Here is a 16819-nt window from a genome sequence, read left to right as displayed (position 1 = left end):
GTGCTCGTAACGCCGCGCACCCTATCAGACGGCCGCAGGGAGCGCGCCCGCGGCCTCGCCCTCTCTCGCCCCTCCCCTCTCTAGTCTCCGTCGGGGCTTAGACTGAGGCTCGGAGACCTAGAGCTCCACTCTGCGCCCCCGCGGGCCCCCACGCCCTCTGGTGCGCGTGCGCAGAGGCGGCCCGCAGGGCGAGGGCGCGAGGGGAGGGCGGGCGTACGTCTTTGCGTGCGTCTCAGGCAGCGCGCACGCCGGCGTGAGAGGGCACGGGGAAAAGGTGGCTCTGGCCGGGGCGGCTCGGCTTCCTGTGGCTATGTAGCTGAGCTCGTCGGCTCCGGGTCTTCCTTCGCTGCCATCGCCGCGTCCTAGCGCGGAGCGGCTGCTCGCGAGGGATACTGTCTTCACGCCCGCCGCTCTCCTTCGACGGCTGAGCTTGCTTGCTCGCCCGTGGGAGCGTCCCGGCCGAGCAGCCCTGAGGGGGGAGGGGAGGCCATTTTGTCCCGACCGACTCCCCGGAACCGGGCGGAGCGGCTGGGAGAGGCTGCGGAGCCGCGGTCGCCGCCCTCGGAGGCACCGGACGCTTCCACCGTCGGGGCTTCCTCGACGAGGCTGTTCCTAGGTCGCCCGCGCCCTCTCGAGCCCTCCTTTTTCCCACGCTTTCCCGGTCCTCCGGCCTGAGAACGCCCGAGAGAGGAGGAGTTGGCCGTAGTGAGAGGGACCGATCCCTTGGGGCCGCCGGCGGCGAGAGCCTGTGCCGCTCCTCCCAATGGCGAAGAAGACGTACGACCTGCTTTTCAAGCTGCTCCTGATAGGGGACTCGGGAGTGGGGAAGACCTGCGTCCTTTTCCGTTTTTCGGATGATGCCTTCAATACCACCTTTATTTCCACCATAGGTAAGACCTGTGGGAGGGTGGTGTGCGGTCTCTGCATCTGCAAACCGTTTCTTTTATTCCAGACATCTTGCTTCCAGTAATATACGCCTTTGTTTCAGTGATTCTGATTCCAGGCGACAGACCCAAGTTACTGTTTGAATCGGCATCGAGCTTTCTGGGGCGGGGTCTTCCCAAGCTTTGCATCCGGTCTTTTGGTTTCAAGTCTCTCACTCTGCTCGGTGCCTGCTGTTACAAAATATGCAGCATTAACAGCGTTCCAGAATCCTATTTCTTTAAGCGTCTGGATTGGCTTTTTCCATGTTTGTGTGGCGTTACTAGCTGTACGATATTTGTAAGGGATTTATTTTGGTGGTTGGGACTGAAGCACTAGGAGTCATTTGGTAAAGGCCTGGATTCATACTTCAGGGCAAAGAAGATTCCATATGGTCTTAAAGTAAACTTGAGGATTTGTGTGAGGAATAATTAAGGCAAATTAGAAGGGAAAAGTGAGTTGCTCGGCGTTGACTAATCCATTGATGTGTCAAACAATCGGAGGCTCTTCGTGCTTGGGGTGGGACTCTCTGGCATGTTTGCTCACAGAGCTGTTCGAGACATCAACAGAAGCAGTAATCTAATGGAGACGATCAGCTTCTGTCCTCGAACCCGAAAGAATGAAGTTCTCCCTTCTGTTTACGCTAGAATTTACAGGGAAGTGTCTTGCCAGTCATAGCCTTGGGACTTCTAATGTACTTTTCACCTCATGTTTCAGAATTATTTAGTGTGAAAATAAGAGCTCAAGATTGACCTTTTAAATCGGTTTCCCGTTTAGGAAAAGAAAAGGGAACGCTCTAGGAAAGTCCCATTTGACTCTGCTGAGACAATTTAGTGCATTAACACGAATTGTGTTAAATGGGTTGTATGCGAAATCTGTTTTTTCCCCCCCACACAATAAATATCTTAAAGGACACATAGTTGTCTCTGTCACTTGGGGCCCAGAACACAGCGTTGGGGCAGTGCAATGAAACCCATTTATAAGTGTAACTAGTTTTATATTAAGATGAGTTTTTAAAAAAGCAACTGTAGTCTTTGAACTCTGGCAGTTGTCACAATTAAGCTGATTTCAAACAGTTTATAGCATTTGGAATCGTTGATTTGGATTTCTTGTGATAAATATTTGTCAGCTACTTAATTCAGTCTCATAAAACAAATTTTACTGAATTTAAATTGAGCAAGTGATCATTTAAACTATGTTTTGATTTTACTCCCTTTTTTGGGGGGAGGGGGTCATTGTGATCATTATTTCCTGAGTGTCATACTGCTCTCTAGACCTGTCATAAATTTCACGAAACTTAGAACTTGTTCTCTGCCTGTGGGTTAGCACTTCCTACCACTATGTTTACTTTTAATATTCCACTTTTAGCTGTATCTGGGTGGGTCAGGTAGTTAGATAGTTCAGTAAATATTTATTGAGCACCTAATGCTAGGCACTGTTTTAGGGACTGGGGATAGATAAGTGAACACAATAGACCTTTTAAGGAGCAGTGTAGTGAGGACAATCACAATAGAGTGTGGAAAGTGCTACAGTGGGGGTAAGCATGGGAAGGAGGGGTGACTAGCCCAAATTAGGCGCTTGCATGGAGATGGTGTCTAAAATGAAGTCTGAAGGACAAATAGGAATTGGACCACAGGGGTGGGTAGGGCCTTTCTGGAAAAGGGAGCATTGAATAAACCTGTAGTAAGATCAGGGATTTAATTCACGTGGTCAACTTTAACCTTTCATTGAGAAGGGTAGGGGGTGGAGGAGGGTAGGAAGCAAAACATTAACTCCTTCTACTCTTGTCTTTTTTAATGAGTGCATACCCTCAACTAAAGCCCAATCCTGTAAGATAATGACATAATCTTCTTGTGTAGTCTTTCTTTTTTACTTTTTTTTTTTTTTTGGCTGCCCCGCAAGACTTGTGGGACCTTAGTTCCCTGACCAGGGATTGAACCTGCGTCCTCTGCAGTGAAAGCTGGGAGTCCTAACCACTGAACTGCCAGGGAATTCCTTGTGTAGTCTTTTTACTAGGGAAAATGTGTAGTAATTTGGGATCAAACCTGCTGGGTTGGAATCCTAGTTCCACAGGTTACTAGTTACGGAACTTTGGCAAGTTAATTAATCTCTGTCTGCTTGTTTCTTCTTTAAATAGTGTTAATAATAGGACCTATCACATAAGGTAGTTGTGAGGATTTTATGGGTCATTGAGAGCAAAGCACCTAGCATGGTGCCAGGCACACTGTAGGAGCACAGTGCATGCATATTAGCTATATGTGGAACTTGTGACCCTTCTGCTGCTGAAGTGAGGCAGAACAAGTTACTTTATGGATTGAATGCCCTGCATGCAGTGTTCACACAAATATTTGTTAGTGCTCTGCTAAACAATTTCACTTTAGATTCTGAAACTTTAATATTTTGATATAAAAGTGTTTGATATGTATGATATTTTGATATATAAGATATATTGAACAGTGTAAGCTGAGAAATGGATAAATACATGGGTGTAAAATTCTGAGTACAGCTCCGACACATTGCATGTATTAGCTCTGTGTGCAGGTTTTAGAAGTCTGCTGGCATCTTATACCAGTGCATCCAAAAGAAATATAATGTGAGTCACATAGATAATATTTTTTAGTAGCCACATTTAAAAAGTAAAAGAAGTATTTAATACTATATTTTAACTCATGTTATCCAGTCTTATAATTTTATTATGTAATCAAGATTAAAAATAGTTGAGACATTTTACATTCTTTTTCTCCAGAGTGTATGTTATATTTACAGCTCACCTCAATTTAGATTAGGCACATTTCAGGTGCTGAGTGTGGCTAGTGCTGCCACATTGGACAGTGCATGTTTAAACAGTGTAAACTAGCCAGCTGGCTAGTGTGCAGATAATTGGAGGTACTTGGAATGTGTACTACTTTTAGGACATTTTAAATTTCATCAGTTGACTAGGATGTTTTTTGTTTTGCTTTGCTTTTTAAAAAATCTAGAGCACTCTCTAATTATGAATGATACTGAAATTTGAGTTGTCACTTGACTGTTAAAACCTCTTGAGGTTTGGACAGAAGTAGTTACCTTGCAGGTGTTCAGTAGGGCCAAACTGCCAGTATAACGCTGGCCCTCATTATTTTAGGCACAGTCATTTCAGTTACTTATTGGCTATTGATTCTTGGAAGAAGTAATTTGTACAGGCTTATGGTGCTTACATACAGTGCTTACACAGACTACCGTATTTAAATTTTTCTGTATATTTTCACTTCCCACACATCTGTGTCAGAAATTGTGTATGATGTTTATGGTCAGATTTATTGCAGACAGAGTTGTAAAAGCAGATTACTGGTATGTTCCACACTCACCAATCGCAAAGTGAATCCAAGGGCACTAGAATATAAGCTGCACAAGGACAGAGGGCTTTGTCTTTTAGCTGATAGATGCTAAGGACCTAGAAGAGTCCCTGCATTTAATGGGTGCATGGTAAATAGTGAATGAAGGCAGGCAGACAGACATGTAGTAAGTACAATCAGCATCCTCTAGAATTGGCTAGTTTTGTTTTAACATTTCTTGTCTACCTACTTTCTGAGCATTAAATATGTGAAGTAGATTGAGGTCAGATTTTATATAAGAAATCAGCTGTTTGGCTAATAGAGTAATTTTAGGGTAAAACTGGTCTTGGAAATTCAGATTGTTGAAGTATTTGCTAAAGAGAGTTACTGGTTTTGGATGAGCAGATTTCATTGGTTTATTTGGCTATAACCCTGTTGGCAGTATGAGCTCAGGAAAGCATTACCCTTTTCGTGATATGGTAGTTACTTGGACTCGTCCCAAAGCAGAAATTTTTAGTGGGCTGTTTTACTGAAAGTGCTGTCTTTTGGTGTTGTTAATCCTCCCTCCACCCCTCGACTTCATATTACTTTTTCTGTTAGGACTGTCTTTCACTGGGAAACGGAGTCTCTGGATTCCACGTAAAAAATTAAATTGGTGGGCTTCCCTGGTGGCGCAGTGGTTGAGAGTTCGCCTGCCGATGCAGGGGACACGGGTTCGTGCCCCGGTCTGGGAGGATCCCACATGCCGCGGAGCGGCTGGGCCCGTGAGCCATGGCCGCTGAGCCTGCGCGTCCGGAGCCTGTGCTCCGCAACGGGAGAGGTCACAACAGTGAGAGGCCCGCATACCGGGGAAAAAAAAAAAAATTTAAATTGGTAGAGGCTCTTGCCTCTGGGAGAGGTATAATGAACACACCCTTTTTGTTGTCTTTCTGAGTGTTTTTACTAAGCGTTGGAAGAGTAGGATGGTTCCACTAACATGCAGAATTGGTTTATTTAATTGAAATGAGCCCATTTTATATGAGAGGCTGCTTTTTAGAGAATTGAGCAAAACCTCTTTCATATTAAACGTGACAGGACTTTGCTGTGACACCCAGGCAGTGGCTCATGCTGCAGGAATGCCAGCGTGCCCAATGAATTTTTCTTTAAAAAAAAAAAATTATTTATTTATTTATTTATTTTTGACTGTGTTGGTCTTCGCTGCGGTGCACGGGCTTCTCATTGAGGTGGCTTATCTTATTGCAGAGCTCCCACTCTAGGCGCGTGAGCTCAGTAGTTGTGGCACGTGGGCTCGGTAGTTGTGGCTCATGTGCTCTAGAGCGCAGGCTCAGTAGTTGTGGCACATGGGATTACTTGCTCTGCGGCACGTGGGATCTTCCCGGGCCAGGGTTCGAACCTGTGTCCCCCGCATTCCCAACTATTGCGCCACCAGGGAAGCCCGCCTAAGGAATTTCTTTCATTTGAACGTGTATTTTTAGGATTGATTAAGAACTATCCCGAGATTTTCCCAAAGAAGATACAAAGGGCCAGTAAACACATGAAAAGATGTTCAACATCACTAATCATTAGGGAAATGCAAATCGAAACCACTATGTGACGTTACTTCACATCCATTAGGATGACTGACATCAAAAATTAACTTTGGGAAAAAAAAAAAGAACTTTGTCATAGACTTATCTGTTCGAGTCCCTGCTTTCAGTTCTTTTGGGTATATACCTGGAAGTGGCATTGCTAGATCACACCATAATTCTATTTTTAATTTTTTGGGAAACCACCATATTGTTTTCCACAGTGGCTGCACAGTTTTATGTTGCCATAGCACTGCACCAGGCTTTTATTTCTCCACATCCTCATCAACACTTGTTATTGTCTGTTTAGCAGCATTATTCACAGTAGCCGAAAGGTGGAAACAACCCAAATGTGCATAGACCAATGAATGGATACACAAGATGTAGCATATACATACAATGGAATATTATTGAACCTTAAAAAGGAGTGAAATTCTGATAGATTTTACAACATGGATAAACACTGAAAACACTGTGCTAAGTGAAACAAGCCAGACACAAATAGACAAATACTGCATAAAATCATTTATGTGAGGTACCTAGAATAGGTCAATTCATAGAGAAAGTAGAATAGTGGTTACCAGGGCCTGGGAACTGGGTAATGGGAAGTTATTGGCTAATGTGTACAGAATTTCAGTTAGTGGGGAATTATTGCTTAAAGGGTACAGAGTTTCAGTTTGGGAAGATAAAAAAGTTTTGGAGATGGATAGTGGTGATGGTTGCACAGCAGTGCGAATATATTTAATGCCACTGAGTTGTATACTTAGAAATGGTTAACATGCACAGAAGGACAAATACTGCATGATTCCATTTATATGAGGTATTTAAAGTTGTCAACTTCATAGAAACAGAAAGTAGAATAGTAGAAAGTAGAATGATAGTCTCCCAGGGACTGGGGGGAGGGGGAAATGGGGAGTTGTTTAATGGATATAGTATAGTTTTAGTTTTATGAGCTGAAGAAGTTTTGGAGATCTGTTGTGTATCAATGCAAATACACTTAACACTACTACACTATACACTTAAAACTGGTTAAGTTGGTATATTTTTATGTTATGTTTTTTTTTACTGCAATTAAAAAAATGGTTTAAATGGTCAGTTTTATGTTACGTATATTTTACTACCAAAAAGCCCCCAAAAAACTCTTTGCCACTTGACACAGCTCTCTAAAAGAGCATTTAATCACAGACAGCCCCTCACTGTTTCATGTGATAACTACTGTTAACCAGTGGTCATTGAGTCAAGAGGATCCTTTAAGGTACTTTCCCATGCTTTATTATTACCGGTCTGTACTTTCAGATACTGAAGGCAGGTTTGTCTTTTTGTTGTGTGTATCTACATAGATCTCCTTGGAATATTAATACAGGAAAGTACCCTAATATGAATTTTTTTTTCCTTTTTTTTTTTTTTTAGCACGTTGGGTCTTAGTTGCTGGGCGCAGGCTTTCTCTAGTTGCAGTGAGCAGAGTGGGGGGGCTGCTGTTCGTTGCGGTGCGTGGGCTTCTCATTGCAGTGGCTTCTCTTGTTGCAGAGCACAGGCTCTAGGCGGGCAGGCCTCAGTAGTTGTGGCTCGTGGGCTGTAGAGCTCAGGCTCAGTAGTTGTGGCGCACGGGCTTTGTTGCTCCGCGGCATGTAGGATCTTCTGGACCAAGGAACAAACCCATGTCCCCTGCATTGGCAGGCGGATTCTTATCCACTGCACCACCAGGGAAACTGAGTCAGGAAACTGAGACTGATGAGGGGAGGTAACTTGCAGAAGATTATATGGCTAATTAGTGAAAGAGTTTTGACTAAAATCCACATCCAATCTTGTTCATGGCTGTGTTTCTCATCCTGAGAATTTCATTGTTTTGTTTGAAAAAATTAATGATAGGGTCATTCTCCTACTCACCAGTTTTAATTTGAAAAGTGGAGTTACAGTGGTTTATTGTTGTTTTGTCTTTGTTTTGACAGAAGTGGGAAAGTAACAAGTCTCGGCACCAAATACCAAGGGGTTTGTTCAGGTTACTTGTCTTTTGCAAACAGAGCGTAACACAGCAGAGCTGAGCTGATAATGTTAGAAATGATTATTTTATTTTCAAGAATTATCGTGTATAATGGTATACGAGATGTGGCAAAGGAAATACTGATATTCCTGTTTGGTTTGTAAAGGAAAAGAATGATAGGAGAAATACTGTCAATCTGTTTCAACTTTTAACAGTACAGAGTTGCCCAGCCACTGCTGTGATAGCAATTGTGATTAACCGAGAAATAGGGGCTTGTTGAGTTGATTTACAAATAAGAGACCGTTATTTAGCACAAAATATAAATTTGTGAATAGCTAAGAGATCTGCATGGGAAGACTGCTTATGGAGATGGTTCAGTCATAAAGGTAGAGTGTAAAAGAGCTATAAAGTGTTGAGACCATTGTCTGAACCCAAAGACTGATAAAAGTCTTGAAAAGGTCATGGATTTGCTTCCTTCAAAGAGGTGAATATTGGGGGTTAATGGATTAAGTCCTTTAAATTTGGGTCATAAGAAAAGGAATTTGAAAAGATGACTAGAGTAAAATTTTGGTGAAGAAAACTCATCTGAAGGTAAATCTCAAATGAGAAAAAACATTATATTTGAAGATAGTAGTACCATATATTTTGAGTTACAAACAAAAGTGATTGCTTGATATTTATCCTTCTTTCCAGAGATGAAAAATCATATTTTTGGGGAAAATAGCAGCTGGTGATGGAACACTAAGTTTCCAGCATGACCCAGAAACAGAGCATCCAAGGTTGTAAAACATTAGAAAATGGAAAAAAACATTATTCTGGAGACCCAAAAAGTACAATGTAGCAAAATCAGAACAGAGGACAGTATTGATTTGTTTCTTTCATATCAGTAGCAATGCTTATGCAGGCTTTTTTTAATTGACATTTTTATTAAGGCAGTTGTAGATTCACATGCAGTTGTAAAAAACAGTACAGAAGGATCCCTTGTACACTTTGCCCAGTTTCTCCTAATGGTAACATTTTGTGAAACTGTGGTATAATATCACAACCAGGATATTGTCATCTGTTACAGCACACCAGTCTTACTCAAATTTCTCTAGTTTTACTTGTACTCATTTGTGTGTGTATGAAATTCACTACAGTTTTGTCACTTCTGTAGGTTCATGTAGCTGCCACCACAGTCAAGATACTGAACAGTTCCAAGGGACAAGGATCCCTTGTGTTCTTTTTTAACTATACCCCTTTCCTCCCTCCACCCCCGCTTCTCTCCTCCAAAAATTTGTCCTCCATTTATAAAATTTCGTCATTCACAAATGTAATATAAATGGAACCATATACGATGTAACCTTTTGGGATTTGCTTTTATTCAGTCGGCTTAATTCCCTGGAGATTCATCCAAGTTGTATGCATCAGTAGTACCTTTTTTATTATGGAGTAGTATTTCATGGTATGCATTCCCCACAGTTTGGTTAACGACTCACCCGTTGGGGAACACCTGGGCTGATTGCAGTTTTTGGCTGTTATAAATAAAGCTGCTATGAATTTTTGTGTAGAAGGTTTTGTATGATCATAAATTTTTGTTTCTCTGGGATAAATGCCTAATAGTGCAATTACTGGGTCATATGGTAATTGCATGTTTAGTTTTATAAGAAACTACCGAACTGTTTCTCAAGTGGCTGTACTATTTTATATTCCTTCAATAGCGTGTGAGTGATCTTGTTTCTCTGCATCTTCACCAGCATTTGGTGGTTTTACTATTTTGTGTTTTAGCTATTCTGATAAGTGTGTAGTAATAATCTCATTGTTGTTTTAAATCGCATTTCCTTGATAGCCAGAGGTGTTGAAAAATCTTTTCATGTTCTTTTTTGCCATCTGTGTGTTCTCTGGTGAAATATCTGTTCACATCAGTTGCCCATTTTCTAATTGCATTCTTTTTTCTTTTTTACTATTGAGTTTTATGAGCTCTTTATACATTTTATTTTATTTATTTGGCTGCGTTGGGTCTTCGTTGCTGCACGCGAGTTGCCGTGAGCGGAGGCTACTCTTCGTTGCAGTGCGCGGGCTTCTCATTGCGGTGGCTTCTCTTCTTGCGGCGCATGGGCTCTAGGCACGTGGGCTTCAGTAGTTGTGGCACGTGGGCTTCAGTAGTTGTGGCGCACGGGCTTAGTTGCTCCGCGGCATGTGGGATCTTCCCGGACCAGGGCTTGAACCTGTGTCCCCTGCACTGGCAGGTGAATTCTGAACCACTGCACCACCAGGGAAGTCCCTTGAAAGCTTTTTAAAGTTAATTTTTACCAGTGATGTGTACACATATTTGAAGTTAAGTAAACTGCTAAGAGATTTATAGTAACAAAAAAAGCAGTCTCCTGACTCATTTCCTCTCCATCTTCAGTCCTTTTCTTTAGAAGCATCTTCTACCTCTTCTGTTATATACTCCTATATTTTCAAAATATAAGGTATACAGCCATCTCTTGAGTATTAATATTAGATGAAAATTTTAACCTGTTATAATCTCATCCCACTTTTATCCCAGTTTTTTTTGTTAAATTGATATCCAGTGGTTACATTAATATGGCCATGTGAATATTCCCTATCAAGCCAAATAGTCTGTTACGACTCCGTTTCCTTTTCTCTGAAGTTGAAAGTTCTCTTTATTTGATTAATTTCCTTTACACATTATCAAGTCTTCCTACATCCTTCAACAACCTCTCAGAATGACTTTCTACACAGTCAAGCCATTAGAGATATATATATATATTTCTTCCTGGATGCCTCTCTTCTAGGTCTTTCTCCTTCTTGCTTCCGTTCCCTTAGCCTCTCTCATGTGAGATACTGTTGTTAATTTATTGCCTTGGATCATATCATTCTTTAGTAGCTTCTTGCAAAAAGGGAACATGGCAAAGGAAATTTTTTGAGACTTTCCATATTTGATAATGTCTAAATTCTTTCCTTTCACTCCATCGAAAGTTTGACAGGGCCTAGGGTTCTGGTTTGAAAATAATTTTCCCTTAGGATTTTGAAAGTATTACTTTTGTCTTTTAGCTTCTGATGTTGTTGGTAGGTACAATACCATTCTGATTCTTTTTTTTTTTTGCGGTACACTGGCCTCTCACCATTGTGGCCTCTCCCGTTGCGGGACTCCGGATGCGCAGGCTCAGCTCCGGACGCGCAGGCTCAGCGGCCATGGCTCACGGGCCCAGCCACTCCGCGGCATGTGGGATCTTCCCGGACTGGGGCACGAACCCGCGTCCCCTGCATCGGCAGGCGGACTCTCAACCACTGCGCCACCAGGGAAGCCCTCATTCTGATTATTTATCCATCGTTTATGGCCTAGTTTGTCTCTGGAAGTTTTTAGATTTTTTAATTTTTTTGAATTCCTGGTAACAGATCATGCACCTTAGTGGGTGGGTCTTTTTAAAAATAAATCTATCATTCTCGATACTTGGTGGGCCTTTCCAGGTCCTTAACTTCTTCACGTTTTCTTACATTTTTCCCTCCTGTGATTTTCTTCCCTTTATTTTCTGTTTTTAGTTGGATGTTGGACTTCCTGGATTGATGGTATAATTTTCTATTTTCTAGCTTTGCTAATTCGTTCTTTCTGGGAGATTTCTTTGACTTTATCTTTTCTATTGAAGATTTTATTTCAGCTGTAGTATGTTTAAATTTCTAGTGCTTTTTCTGCTTTATTCCTTAAAATTTGTTTTTTAAGCATTCTGTTCCTGTTTTATAAATACGGTATCTTTCTTGGAAGATAGGTTTTTTGACATTTTCTTCTTGACTCTCTTTTTCCTTCAAGTTTTCCATACCCATGTTTGTTTTACTCTGTATTTTATTTTAGAGGCCTTTCTCAAATGATTGGTGATTTCAGGACATACGTTCATAATTAAGAATGGGTCGTTGAATCAGCTGCACTTCAATAAGATTTTTTTTTAAAGTGCCAAAAAAAAAAAAAGAATGGGTCTTTGAAACGATGTTCCTGAGCTTTGTAAACATGGGTGGGGCTTTTTAATCTCCCTGGTTTTAGATTCATCTCCACACTCCACTGAACCTCTTGTTCCTGAATTCAGAGTGTGTCAGTTTCAGATTTTCTAGAGAATAAATCTTTAGACTCCTGCTAGGTCTTGAGGAGTGGTAATATCTGGTTATGTGAAATGGAGGCTACGTCTTGGGGTGTCCTTATATAAACCTTCAATCAGCCTTTACTTTCTGCCTGGTACCTAATACCTCCTATTGCTAAACCTCCTATTTAGACGTGAATTGGCTTGCTTCTCATTGGTATCTTCTTCAGTGGGTTCTGAGGTCATAAACTTCTTCATCTATTGTGGTTAGTTACAATGTCTATCCATTTGTAAACTCTTTATATTTCTTGTTTTCCTTGAAGTTTTGGTGTGATTTTGGAGAGAAGGGGTCAGAAAGATTTTTCTCTTCTAGTTTAACTGGAATTTGAAGTAATTTTTGACTCCAAATGATTTTTGACTCCACTTTTTAACTCATAAATAACATCCAGTAGGATTAGGGATGGATGATACTTTGCTACTGTTCTTGTAAATATCTAGTCCATCCTCAAAATACTGATATTTTTGTTATTTAGGATAGTCAAATGAATGTAGTAGGGAATCAGAGTATTCACAACAGCACCATTTAAAGGAAAGAGCTTTAATTTAGATGTATAATTCTTGGCTGATTTACTTGGGGGGAAGGGAGAGTATTTTTTGCTTTTTGAACAGAGTATGACTGTAGTCTTAAATTTCAGTCTTTTGCTCTCGATGTATACTGTTTTATAGAATACTGACCAACAAATGATTCAGCAAACTCATAATCTGTCAGAGGATTGCAGTGGGTCCTATATATTATAGCACTTGGCATTGAATGATAAGGTATCGCCCGCTTGATTTTTAGCTGGTTTGAAACCTACTAGTAAACATTTTTCCCTACAAAGTGTGAGTAGAGTTATTCTACCTCTTTGTATATTCTCAGTCTTACTAACTTTGCCTTCCTTAAATTAGACATTAATGGATACGTGTGAATTTTTAAAAATCCAGTAGTGTCTTTTTGCATATTTTTGTGTGTGGGAATATATATTCAGCATAATAAATGGACACGAGTGCTGTGGAAGGTAAATATAATATCAAAATAACTGTTCAAGTGTTAGCTCTTTGCTTAAGTGAGTAAGAATCCTGAAAACTTTTTTCTTCTTTCGGAAAGTTTCAGACCTACAGAAAAGATACTTATTATAATGAATCCTCTTATATCCTTCCTCTAGATTCACCAATTGCCAATATTTTGCTACATTTGCTTTTATGTCTCTTTAGATAGTTTATTTTGTGTATGAAGTGGTGTCTGATTCAAAATAGATTAAAGATTTGTGTGCCATAGTCATTTTTCAAAAATAAAGTAGGAAATTAAGCTATAAGCCTTTGCACTTGCCGTTGAGGTTTTACAATGTGTCAGGCACTCTGAGCGCCAGAGATGCAGTGGTGAGTAGTACAACTTGGTGCCTATCCTTGTGGTGTTTAAGTTCTAGTGGAGAATTTTGAAAAGTGCACCAAAATACCACTACTTTCTCAGCACCTAAGTTAGAATCTGATTCTCAATATCTTTGCTGCTCTTCTAAGACATTTCATATTTGTGGGAAATACAAGCTTTATGCCCTTTACTGTTTTCTTGTCTTACAAAGTTATGTTTGCTATACCTCATGAAAGAAAGTTTTGTTTTGTTTTTTTTAAGATACAGAATTTTAAACAGTCAGGTGGTAACACTTACATGTATCTAGAGATTAGTCTTCCATTAACCTCTGAACATAATCCAGATGAAAACAAATAGTATATTCACAAATCACCTAAATTAAAGCCACACATAGTACTTAGTGTTTTCTTAGTGCCTTACTGACTTTGTTTTTTAATTCCATTTTATTAGACCCTGAAGAAGCAGCAGACTTTTGTTTTTATGCAGGTGACATGTCCAGCCAGCAGAAATGAGACGAGATAGACATTTAGGTAGGAGAACTGAAAACTAAGACAAAGATTAAAGATTGTATTACCATACGATACAGTTACAGATTTGTGAATTGATGATTATGGCCAATGAGAAGTTCCTTTTTTTTTTTGGGTCGTGCCGCACAGCTTGCGAGGTCTTAGTTCCCCGACCAGGGGTTGAATCCCGGCTGTGGCAGTGAAAGCACTGAGTCCTAATCACTGGACCACCGGGGAATTCCCTAGAAGTTCTTTTATCTTCAGTAGTCTCTGTTGACGTAGAAAGTTTGATATATTTTGGAGACATAATAAAAAATGAGTTTTGTTGCCTTATGTATGTATAATCAGAGTTTAACTTTTGTGGAATAATTTTTCCACAAGACGCTAGATAAATGCTTTATTATAATAAAATGAAATTATTTCTTGTATTCAGAAAGAATTTTAAAAATTGGGATGCATTGATGGAAAAGTGAAGCCTGAGGGTGAATATAATCCAAACAAAATTATGAGCTTGGATGAGGTAAATTTAAGATTTACTCACTAGTTCTCAAGTATTAGGATTGTTGGAGGATTATCCTTTAAAATGTGAATGAACCAGTTTTGGGAGATAAATATAAGGATTTTTTTTTCATATTGAATGAAACATTTACAGAAGTAATTTCTCTATTTTAAATGGATTCAAAAAGGGCCTGCACAGATTTCTGAATGTCAGGACCATAAATAGCATCTTAATGAAACTGGCTTAGGACTTCCAGGAAGTCAGCCATGCTCTTAACTTAATATGCCTCCCTCAAGAATAGTGGGCTGGGCTTCCCTGGTGGCGTAGTGGTTGAGAGTCCGCCTGCCGATGCAGGGGACACGGGTTCGTGCCCTGGTCCGGGAAGATCCCACAGGCCACGGAGCGGCTAGGCCCGTGAGCCATGGCCGTTGAGCCTGCGTGTCTGGAGCCTGTGCTCCGCAACGGGAGAGGCCACAACAGTGAGAGGCCCGCGTACCGCAAAAAAAAAAAAAAAAAAAAAGAATAACGGGCTTTTTGGATAAGTCAGACAGGGTTTAGCAGTTTGTATTTCTCTGTACAATAAAATATTCTAATAAAAGTGTTTAATAGTAATATCTTATATAACACAGGTAACTATAAATTAAGCAACAGGTGGACGGTTTCCTTTGTGGGTTATTTGTGACTGATGATCAATGGGTGCTTAAGGGAATAAAAATAATTTCAGTGTTAACCTGATACACTCAAATAACTAATTTTTACACTATAATATCACGACTTCCCCCTCTAATTTTTTTTTCTTTTTCTTTTTTTAAAAATACGCACACAGTCCTCTTGGGTGTGTATTTAGGGGTGGGATTGCTGGGTCATGGTGTACGCATATATTTAGCTTTGGTAGGTACTAGCTTTCACAGATAGTACTGAACAATTTTACAAAGTGGTCCTATCAATTTTGGTTCATCTTTTTTTTAAAATTTATTTTTATGTATTTATTTTTGGCTGCCTTGGGTCTGCATTGCTGTGCGTGGGCTTTCTCTAGTTGCAGCGAGGGGGCTACTCTTCATTGCAGTGCTTGGGCATCTCATTGTGGAGCACAGGCTCTAGGCATGCGGGCTTCAGTAGTTGTGGCGAGTGGGCTCAGTAGTTGTGGCGAGTGGGCTCAGTAGTTGTGACTCACGGGCCCTAGAGCGCAGGCTCAGTAGTTGTGGTGCACGGGCTTTAGTCGCTCCATGGCACGTGGGATCTTCCTGTACCAGAGCTCGAACCCGTGTCCCCTGCATTGGCAGGTGGATTCTTAACCACTGTGCCACCAGGGAAGCCCCTTCCCCCTCTAATTTTTCTTCAATTTCTCTTCTGAAAAACTTTCTTTAGTAAGATGTCTATATGTAGGTGCCACAGATTACAGGACTTATTTTAAACTTTCTTCTTTAGCCCCCAACACATTTTCTTGAGCTGATTTTTACTTTTTTTCTACGTTATGCTTTTTAGCAGGCACTGTTTAAGTCATTAGTGATGAAGATATACATACATATATATGCCCTAGGTTGTGGTCTTTCTATTAAATGATGATTTCCAACTCCAGCAGTGATTTAATTAAGCACAGTTTGCCTTTCAAAACTTGCCTCAGTCTCAGGTAACATCCTCATCCTTGACATTCTGTCTCTCTTGGAATGCGTGAGCCCCCTGGAATACTTTAGCCCCTGCTGAATGGATTTGTTTCTTCAAACATTTGCCTTTTTTCCTGATCTTCTATTGAATTTTAGCAAACCTACTGAGTTTAAAATTGCTTCAGTTGAGTGAGAGTTTTTTAGAGAACTGTATTTTCAAATACAGTTTGTTTTATCATCTCTTGTTAGGTGAATTTGTTGGTTGATGGAAATGAGTGGCTAGAAGGGAAGAAATGGAGGTCTTAAAACATTAATTTTAAGGAAAGCATTATAGGCAACTTAATTTCAAGAGTAAATAATTAAAAATTTTTGTTAGTTTGCTCTTGACTCTTCTACTGTAAAACACATCTTCCTGAAAGCAATGGTGTCAGTGTGCCTGCTTGGTATTGTATGATATATGCAATGCAGTTGTACATATGTTGTTTTGTAGATTTTGAAATGTACCATGGAGTACTATTACAGCTTGGCTCATCCTCCTTGCTATTTGTCAGTTGAATTTTCTCACATAACTGCCATGATCTGCTTCAGTGGATGATTTTCTTTTAAGACCATATTTGGCTTTCCTCAGCCATTGAATTTGAACAATCTGTGGTGGGTTGATTTTCTTTAAAGATGATAAAGAATGATCCTTTTTTTTAAAATACCTTTATTGGAGTATAATTGCTTTACAGTCTTGCGTTAGTTTCTGCTGTACAACAAAGTGAATCAGCTATATCTATACGTATATCCCCATATCCCCTCCCTCTTGAGCCTCCCTCCCACCCTCCCTTTCCCACCCTTCTAGGTAGTCAACAAAGCACCAAGCTGATCTCCCTGTGCTATGCAGCAGCTTCCCACTAGCCAGCCATTTTACATTTGGTAGTGTATATATGTCAGTGTTACTCTCTCACCTTGTCCCCTTCCCTACCG

General features: G+C 40.4%; 1 protein-coding gene across 1 annotated transcript in view; it reads left to right on the top strand.

The window, feature by feature from the left end:
* Nucleotides 1-229: 229 nt before the first annotated feature.
* RAB10 (RAB10, member RAS oncogene family) overlaps nt 230-16819 on the top strand; it is a 77512-nt gene continuing 60922 nt past the window's right edge. Inside the window, exon 1 of the mRNA XM_029231680.1 lies at nt 230-890. Within this exon, the coding sequence (XP_029087513.1) occupies nt 764-890 (127 nt within the window). The 5' untranslated portion in view covers nt 230-763. The remainder of the gene's footprint in view (nt 891-16819) is intronic.

Source organism: Monodon monoceros, unplaced genomic scaffold (assembly GCF_005190385.1).
Source record: "Monodon monoceros isolate NGI ecotype Baffin Bay Population unplaced genomic scaffold, NGI_Narwhal_1 Super_Scaffold_19, whole genome shotgun sequence".
NCBI lineage: Eukaryota > Metazoa > Chordata > Mammalia > Artiodactyla > Monodontidae > Monodon > Monodon monoceros.
This window is presented reverse-complemented; position numbering and strand designations above follow the sequence as displayed.